Genomic DNA, 9,663 nt, shown 5'->3' with positions numbered 1-9,663 from the left:
ATCTCCCCCTTTTTAGTTCGTGGTGAGGATCTGTGGCCTCTTTCAGGGACATTTAGGAGTGAGCGGCTGTGAAAATTTGTGGCCATGCAATTTTTGACTCTTGTTGGATGTATGAGTTTTCTTCCTAGCCACGGTTTTCTCCTTCCAGTTGCAGTGGTGGAGAAGGATGCTGTAACGCTGCCAGCCGTGGCAGGCTCTCCGGGGTTTTGGCATGGCGTGGTAGGAGGAAGGTTGCCTGGTCGTGTACGTGTCCTCATCTGCTCTGCTCCCACAGCTGGTGCTGCCAGAGGGGAACGGGGACTTGGAGGAAGAGAGGAGCTCAGGACAGCCCTGTGGAGCAAGACCCCCTGCCATCTCCTCCCCTTTCCTTAATCTTGTTTCCATTTTTTAATCATTTGCTCTTGTCAGGCTGCAGACCTGGTGCCAGGGCATTTAGCAGTTTGGAGTCAGTGTTGTCCAAATGGTGGAAGATGTGTGGGCAAACATCAATAGAGATGTTTCTATCAAAGCAAACCTTAGCAAAATGAATGATTTTGCTCTTAATGACTTTGTAGGCTGGAGTCGGCAGGACACAGTGGTGTGACTGGCGAGCGTGGTGTGTCTGTGCTTGTGGCTTGGTTTGAATAGCTTAACGCAGACTTGAATATTGGAAAGCTCTTGATTGAGACCTTTTGCACCTCTCTTACAGCATCATCATGACAACAGAGAAGAGCCTAGCGGCGGACGCCGACAATTCGGAGCAGCAGGAAGCCAAGGAGGAAGAAGGAGCTGCTGAAGCGCAAAAGCAAGAGGCTTCCCTAGAGGAGGGGGCTCAGCAGACGTCGGAGGGACAGCCTGCAGTGGGGCAGAAGCAGAAGACCTCCAACGGCGATACACCCACGCACGAGGAGCAGAGCAAGAAGGAGCACCGCACCTCTGAGGGCCGAGGTCTCTCCCGCCTGTTCTCATCCTTTCTCAGGAGGCCCAAGACTCAGGTGTCCGAAGAGGACAAAGACACTGATGCTCATAAAGAGGCGGGAGGTGACCAGAAAGAGCCAGGATTAGGAGCCAGCCCTGATGAAGACATCTTGGTGAAAGCCCCAATTGCAGCTCCTGAGCCTGAGCTCAAAACCGATCCATCGCTAGATCTCCATTCCTTAAGCAGTGCGGAAACACAGGTAAAACACCCTGCTCCATGTGGGGTGCTCCCTTCTGTTCTTGAAAATGTGTATTTTTAGCTAAAACTATAAAAACTTCATATCCTAGGATGGTAAGCTTGATCAGAAAAACTCAGGAGATGCTAAAAAAGCCCTTGTCAGCTCCCTGTGTTGCATCGTGTACTTCTCACTCTTGCATTCCTGTGTCAGACTGTCCTGCAAAGTACCTGCTCCTGAAATTGTGCTCAGTTTCACAGCATGACTTAAAATGCCCCATCCTCTTTACTCTGCTGAGGCATGGGAAATCACATCAGAACTAGGGTTCAAATTCATAACTCACGACAGAGCGGTTGCTTGTTGGGATGTCCTTGCTGTGTGCAGAATAAAGGCGGGTCAGTGACGTGAGGTGGAGATTGCAAGAGGACGTGGATTTGGGAAAGGGTTTCTTCGACTTCAAGGGGCGCAAGCATGACATTTCAGGACTTGGTCATCTGTTCAGTCCGGGCTGGTGCTGAGCCTGCCGAATACAAATATTTTCTGCTTATGCATCATGTGGGCAGGGATTTCTGCACAGCACGTGGGCTCAGCCCAGCTCCTAGTAGCTCTGTGATGTCTGCTCTTTCAGCCAGGGTCATTTTTCATGCAAAATTTAAAGTTTTTAAAGCATGGTAGAAGCTGAGGCAGAAACACCCCCAGGGAGACATTCACAAAGCTGCAGCTGGTTATTGATGTGGGGTATTGGATGCTTTCTCTTACTCTGTGGGTAAATGCAGCTCTGCTGTTACTAGTGGGGCTGCCCGGAGTTAGAGGAAGGCGGGTGTCCCTTCTCCTGAGATGGGGATTTCTTACACCCCAACCAACCTGGGTATATTGCTGGAGTCATAGCACGTTCGTGGTATAAAATCAGGATTACTTACCTCGCTGGCTTAAGTTTTGAATGGCCTCCAGAGAGGTGTTACATAGCTGCAAACTCTGACTTTTGGAGCAATACTTTACAAGTTAGAGCATTGCCAACTGTAGGCAGTAATTGTAAATCCACCTCCTTAAAATTACAAAGTTGTAGAGAAGGCAGTAGGTAATACCTTTTTGTTTCTTCACCCACATTTCTGAGCCTGCGAGAACCATGGGATGATCTCTGAGGGTTGGGATTAGCAGAATAGGGAAGAGCTGGAAAGTTTTGTGCAATTTCAGCCCAGAAATTGTGTCTTCAAGAGGAAATGCATGATTTATTTCTCTGTTTAACTTCGATTTGCTGCTTCTGAGCGCATGTGAGTATGCACCCACAGCCTTCCTTCACCATGGGCTCTTCGTTTCAGACGAAGCATTTGTGCTTTTTTTTTTTTTTGGTTCTTATTTTAGATCAACGTCAGTGGCTTTTTGAACTGTGACACTCGGCAGATATTTCTGCTGTGAAAGCATTTGCGAGGTGCTGCCTGTTTGATAAATGCTGACCGACGGGCATTACGAGCTTTGACTGATTCTCTGCTCCCGATTGTCCCAGCCCTGCTGGAACAGAAGTCAGCAGCTTGTGGACATTATTTAGTTTTTAAATACCTCCATGTGGTTGTGCCTGGCTGTGATTTCATGAGATGCGATGGGCTGAAAAGACAGGGTTTTGCTTTTCCTCTGCCGCGGCTGCGTGATCCTGCTGCATCGAGCCACTTCCAGCACTTGTCAGAGCCTGCCGTGAACTCATTTAACCTGCTGAAATGGCAATGGAAGAAAAAACCCTGCTTCCTTCCTCATGCTGTCCCCAAACTGCATCTCTTTCTGCTATTTTAGTGAATTAAACGGGCTCGCAAAGTGATTCAGTAGGCAAAGGGAGAGCGGTATGAAGGCTGCCTTCCCTTTTTGGTGGCAGAGAGCTGCTCGGTCAGCTCAGATGGCCGTAAAACTCTTAGCACTGACCCCCCCCTTTTAATGCCACTGCTGCCAAACTGGGGGCAAAGCCCATCGCCCAGGGTCGCAGTGGGAGTGGGGGGGCCTGTGCAGTGGGTGTCTTCCCTAGGAGGGGAAAAACTTCCGAGCCCAAAAGGTGCTGTCGTTAAGACCATAAAGATTTGCATGATGTAATCTGCCCTGATTTCTCTAATCAACCCTTATTCCTTTTTTATTACATCCTTTATTAAATGAAGATTTGAGAATGACTTGAAGGGCTTTAAAAATTAATATCATTACCTTGTTCGTGCAAGCTGCTGCTCCAGGTCCCAGGTTACACATTTAAGTCAGAGAAGTAATTCTGGGGTGAGGTCCCAGCCTTATGGTGCAGCTATGCCATGCTTGTTTCATGTGACGGTTTTTTGGTTTTTTGTTTTGCTTGACACATCTAAATTGCAACTCGGGTGATGTGGGGGTTTCAGCCTGCGCAGGAGGAGAGGAGGGACGATCAGGAGCCGGACGGCAGAGACCTCGGGGGCAAGGAAGGAGGGGAAGTGAAGGAAGAGTGTGCCAAGCCAGAGCCAAAACAAGAGACTCCGGAGACCAAAGCAGACAAGGATTTGAAAGCTGCCCAGAAAGCAGTAAAAAGACACAGAAACATGTACTGCAAAGTTGTCCTGCTGGATGACACCATTTTTGAGTGCTCCATGGATGTAAGTACTTTTGGGGTTTGTTTCTGCTTCTCCTCTTTTCCCTCTCCCTTCTCCCCTCCTTGAAAAATCACCGCAAACACGATTTAATAGGGGCCTAATTTGCTGCCAGTGAATTACATGACAGGCTTTACTGCAGAACAGCCTTGCTGTAAGCGATAGCAGCTTATTTAATGTGTTGTGAAAATCTCTGGGTACTTAGGAATCTTTTTTTTATTGTTCTACGATTTCCAGGGTGCCTTGCTTTGTAAAGGTGGTGCGAAGTTTAAAAAAAAAAGTCATCTTACTTGCTGTTCATCTTCTCTCTCATTTGTGTCCCAGACTAGAGTTTAGGTTTTTGTGTTAGGTTGGGATTGTCTAAATATCTTTCGCCCCTTTCCTTTGAATAAAATGGGTTGTCAGATTGCTTTGTGCTTTTCTATTCACCCAAGGTACCTTACCTACCAGGCTGCTGGCTAACCTAACTCCTGGAGCTTGGATGTAAAGAAAAACATGCTGTGTTTAGCCTGCAGTGGAATATATTTGCAGTAAACAATTTTAAATTGTTATGTTGACTTACAGCACTGCATACCCCTTCATCTGAGAGCTTTTCTTCTGCTTTATTTTGTACATTCTCTCACAGGGCTGTCTTGCTGTCAGGGCAATAAAAAGCTAGCAGAAATCCCCATTTCAGTATTGAAGTACTTGTCCGGAATATTAATAATCCGGTACTTACCATTCGAGCATACTTCCATCAGCTTGTTTTTCCCCAGTCCCGCTGGCTAAATGGGCCAGGAGAGGGTATCTGGGCACAGGGCTCCTTGTGAAAGCGGTTACCTTGGGTGATCCTGGGCAAGTAGGTCAGCGCCGGCCGTTTGTGTAACAACGTCGCTGCTCTTATTGCCTGGGATCAGCTCGAAGCATCACCACCCTGATTGCCTTCCCCTTTGCCGGGGATTTTGTGTGCAGCCCCTGAAAGGAAACTGTTCCCCAAAATGCTGGTGACAGCTTGGCATGGCTTTGTGCGTGAGTTTGCTGCAGCGATGCCTTCAAATACCGGCAGGCTGCGTGGACGCTGGTGGTGGGAGAGCTGGTGGTGGTGTGGTTGGTCCTGACTTGAGCAGGATGTTAGAAGTCTCTTTTTTTCGTGGTGGGCACTGCAGAGAGGATTAGGAGGGGCTGCTGTGTCAGTGAGACCCTCTTGACTCAACGAATACCCTTAGCTTTAATGCCAATATAATCCTACTCTAGCATTTTGAGAATTTAAGACTTAATTGGGAAGGACTTGCAAAGGTGTAGGCAAAGACCAGCACAAATACCTTTATCCAAGAAGAACAAGTGCTTTCAGGTATCCTTTCCGATTGACAGCTATGAAAGGTTTTGAATTCCTATATGTCTTTAAATGCCAATTCCTTGAGAAATATCTGGGCTAACACAGGCACTGTGTTACCTATAGAGTCACGATGTGTGCACTAAGGACCTTACAGCTGAAGGACTGGAATAAAAACAAGGCTGTGGTCTTGGATCAGTTGCCATACAAGTGTGACTAAAAGGGGAGATGCGGGCACAAGCAGTACATTGGGAAAGCTTATTTTACATCACTGGAACTGCACTTTCTTTTTAGCAAAGCCTCCAATAGAATTAGCTGCTTCTGGTTACCATAGTTTTGTGCCTCAGGGATGTTTTCCTTCATGCTTTTGGACTAAAAGGGTAACTGTTCCTAGGGCCAATTCACTTCTGCAGGATTTGGAAAAAAAAAAAAAGAGAGGAGATAGGAATGCTGAAAACATATTTCTGGAGGCAAGAAGTTGTGTGCTAAGCAGCTTTCAGTGCATAAGGCAAAACTGGAGAAGCTGGGTTTCATCAGCAGGTTGGGTTGATGAAAAGGCCACGGAAATGATGGTCTTGGGTTCTCAGGCGCGGTTTCTTTTGTGACCCTTCTGAGCCAGGTCACCCCCAAAATGGGGGACTATAGCAGTGGGTTGTAGCAGCAGTTTCATACCCCACATTGATAATCTTTTAATCAATGCTTGATTGTCTGACAGCCTGGAGCTGGGAGATATCAGTGCAGTAGATGTACTTTGGGAGGGAAAATCCATACAAATCCTCGGCGTTTATTGAGTTGTGTTGAGAAGCTCAGCTTTGGGGGGACTTCAGACTTGGAGCTGGTGGTAGCAGAGAGACCCACTGGCGTTCCCATTGCCTTTCCGGTTTGAATTTTTATGCCTGATGCCCTTTCCTGTAAGGGGTACTTGTTCAGAAATGGCCAGGAGATCTGATTTTGAGTTACTCAAGACTTTTTTCCCTTCTTGACAGTGTACAGTGTGGTTTGATTACTTTCCCTTTCTCCCCTCCCCTGTGAACGAGGGCAGGCAAAAACCAGCCTGTCCTACAGAATTTCTTTTGTCTATTTGCAGAAACATGCCAAGGGGCAGGATCTACTTAAAAAAGTCTGCGACCACCTCAACCTCCTGGAAGAAGACTACTTTGGTTTGGCCATATGGGACACGCCAACTTCCAGGGTAAGCAGCTGCTGTTGCTTGGTGTTCTGCACCCGGGTGGGTTCAGCTCTTTCCAAGGATCATCTCCCCTGGGGAGGAGGTGATGCATAAGCTCTTCTTCAAACTCCTTTTGGTGTCCTCTCCCCAAAAAAAGGACTGAGAAGGTCATCACAGAGGCAGAAATTGTGAATAAATGACTGCATGAGTGTGGATTTTAGTAAAAAAAAGCTATGTGAACTTGGATCTTCACCTGGAGAAAAGTTGTTGTATTAGTTTACCGCAAAATGATGCCATTAATTTGTAAAGCTATAGCTCAAAAGGTCAGGCTGCCCTAGCACTGCTGTCAGCGTTGGTAAGGTTTGGTCGGAGCCATCCAGAGTGGTTTTGAGTCGAGGCTTTGCCCTCCAAAAGGACACGCTTGACTCTTCATACCAAAACTCTTACTCATAGGGTTTCAGTTTCAGGTCTTTGTTTGTTTAGACTCAAGCAATGTCTTATCTTTTAAACTCTTGGTTACGCTTTAACTGAAGCAGTTACTCAAGCTGTGTTTCATGAAGCTAGCCAAAAGTGTGCTAAATTGAAACCAAGGGCCCACTTACATGTCCTTTAGACCAGTTAGGTTGGTCCACGTTCTGACTATTCTCGTGCTTCACCTACAGCAGTCACTTGTGGGCCAGGTTACTACGACTGACAGACATTTGTCATTAAATACTTAATAATTGCAAGTGTGAATTTTTAATACGCAGGCAAAATAACACTCCATCGCTATTTGAGGCAGGGAGAGCTCCGTCTTGGGTTTGTTTTACTGTTTCTGGGGTCTTGCTATTTTCTTGTATATGAATTTGCTTCCACGTGTATAGCCTGGATTTTTTTACCCTAGAGAGTTTGTTGTGCTTGTAGAGGGAGGGATAGGTGTACTTTTAGATCCAATTAGGAGCAAAAAGAGTTTAGCCGGAGCAGCTCAACTTCTCGCACTTGTGCTGTCGTAGCTCACCACTGCATCTCCCGGACCCCCAGGACCTGCTCTTCTCACGTCCAGGCGCGCTGACATCAATTCTTCCAAAAGCGAAAGCGTGCACCTCCTTCCCCCCAAGCCCACAAGGGCTAAGAGGTTGTGCAGCTTTTTAGTTTTGTCAGATTTGTGTCCCAGAGCCGGGAGCTGAGGAAAGTAAAGCCGCTGTGCATGTGTTTAGCTCCAGTGCAGCATAAGCTGCTTGGTGGAAGTCTGGTTTGCTCTGATGGGGGAAAATGCCTTTTTTTTGTTGTTTGGTTTTTTTTTAATCTTTCTGGTTATGTTTCATTGAACTTTGAAATCTGAAGCTTCATCTCTCTCCTGCTGTAACTTCAAACAAGATCTGACACCAAGTTACTGATTCACAGGTAGAAATGATCTTAACGGGAAACCAATGGATGAGCTGGTTTGTGGAGCTGTATGGAGCAGGCTGAGATGCACGTTTGTATTCCTGGACAGAGAAGGGTTGTATGCGGCATTTTCCACCTTGATATTTAGGGATTCAAACTTCCTGGGGACAGGCATTTTCCCACATGGGAATATCAGAGGCTGGCAGTGGGAATAGGAGATTGTGACAGCGGATAGAGCAGCTGGTCAGCACCGAAGGACCTTGATGCTCATGCTGCTCTGAAAGGGAGGATTGTTTCCCACTGATCCATGACACAGTGCGGATAAAAGTGCCGTTAATTGCTGTACCCGTCATTGTCTGCTGGATCAGTCAGGGTGAGTGCCGAGGATGCATGACTGCACCCCGGGCTGGGCTGCCCGAAACCCAGCCACGTACAGTGCTGCAGTAACGAGCAGTCGTGGCACCGGCATGGACGTAGAGATGCTCTGCTTAAAAGAGTGGCCCTAAAAACACAGCAAGTGGCACATCTACCTTTCAAATGGATTTCATATCCTCGGTTTTATAGGTTAGAGGGGCAAGCATATAAGAAAAAAAGATTAAATGTAAGTATCGCTGTCTCCCTGCCATGAAGTTACGTGGCGTTCTAGTCAAGACAGATTAGCTTGGGGGATTCAATGAGTTAATTCCTTCACCTCGGGAGACCTGGATGTCCAAATCCTGCTCAGGGCTCATGAAAATGAAGAAGGTGGTTTAATGTAGCCTGTCCAGGAGGGCTGTTAGCACCGTGCTGTTGCCTTCAGCGGGGCCAGCCCTGACCTCTGCAAAGGGAAAGGCTCAGACTTGACGTACTGGGAGTTGCTCAGACTGTGCTGGCAAAAACAGGAGTTGTTTTTTGAGGCTTCTGTTGCACCACCATCCCACAAAACCCCAAATTACAGAGTGGGGGGGGAAAAGGATATATTTCTAAATTCGTAGCTGAGATAATTACTAGAAACTTGAGTCATACTTAAGAGACGAAGTTTATGTCACACTCCTGTAAAAAATTCCAGCCTTCCCCAGCGATTGAATGTTTTCACTCGTATTTCAGTGATTAGGTCGTTAAAAACCGTAGCTAATAATAGAAGGTCTTGGCGATCTTTGTTCTAAGGAGGGTAAGTATGGAGCCAGGGTGCCTAAAATGAATGCAGACATCCTGTTTGCCTATTTCTAAAGGTTCTGGAGAAAAAAAAAAAAAAAGTGTTGCACAAGTGCCCCTTGTAGCTGGATGTGCCTGCGACCATACCTGTTGCTGTGTGCTTGCAGCCCTAATATGCTGCTTTTTTTTTTCCTTTCCTCCTATTCTTCATGGCTCCCCTACGAGTACCTGGTAGATAAAGGGTTGGAAATGCACCCACTGAGACCGCAGACTGGACTGAAAGTTGTGAAAAACGCACTGTCTCTCCAGTTTCCATGGCTGCGTTCGTGTCAAATGTTGTCTTCTTGCCGTATTTTTAGCGATTTGCAGTTTTCTGTGGTGTTTCTGGAACGTCTGTTAAACTGTGAATGTTTTTATCCTCTTACAGACGTGGCTGGATCCTGCCAAAGAAATAAAAAAACAGGTTCATGGTAAGTGGATTGAATTTATCATGTAGGTGTGTGTGGTTTCTCCCCCCTTCCCTAAATAAGCACGGCTTTAGCAGGCCATCCGGGGGGCCCAAGGATGGATGAGAGGTCAAGCGAGGGTGTCTGGCAGGGATCAGCAGAAGTTCAAGCAGTCTGTGCATCCTTTCTCTTCTTCTTAAGTACTTAGTGATGCTCTAGATTTAGGAAAAAAATGTCATTTCCTTGGGAAAACATAGCTTGGGGTGTATTCACCCTGTGCAAACCCACGCTGTCCTTGGTGCCATGTGATGCTGAAATGGGAGATCTCCTCCCTGTAAGAGGATGGGAAAATAGATGTCAGTGAGAACCATTTAAATCTCAAAGGAGACTAGGGGAGCCTGAGCAAAATTGTACGCTGTAGCAAGGTTTTTTGGACTCTTAAGGCTGTTTTGGGGTCCAGATAGGGATACTGGGATGATAAATGGCTCGAGTAGTATCAGGGCAAATACCAGATGCT

General features: G+C 46.7%; 1 protein-coding gene across 1 annotated transcript in view; it reads left to right on the top strand.

Annotated features, from left to right (window-relative positions):
* Nucleotides 1-695: 695 nt before the first annotated feature.
* The window catches only part of EPB41 (erythrocyte membrane protein band 4.1), a 47,349-nt gene continuing 38,381 nt past the window's right edge, over nucleotides 696-9,663 (top strand). The window contains exons 1-4 of the mRNA XM_009703467.1: nucleotides 696-1,157; nucleotides 3,497-3,727; nucleotides 6,121-6,225; nucleotides 9,128-9,170. Coding sequence (XP_009701769.1) covers nucleotides 696-1,157; nucleotides 3,497-3,727; nucleotides 6,121-6,225; nucleotides 9,128-9,170 — 841 coding nt within the window. The remainder of the gene's footprint in view (nucleotides 1,158-3,496; nucleotides 3,728-6,120; nucleotides 6,226-9,127; nucleotides 9,171-9,663) is intronic.

This window comes from Cariama cristata, unplaced genomic scaffold (assembly GCF_000690535.1).
Source record: "Cariama cristata isolate BGI_N322 unplaced genomic scaffold, ASM69053v1 scaffold14777, whole genome shotgun sequence".
Lineage (NCBI taxonomy): Eukaryota > Metazoa > Chordata > Aves > Cariamiformes > Cariamidae > Cariama > Cariama cristata.
The sequence above is the reverse complement of the archived record's forward strand: the minus strand, read 5'-3'. Positions and strand labels throughout refer to the sequence as shown.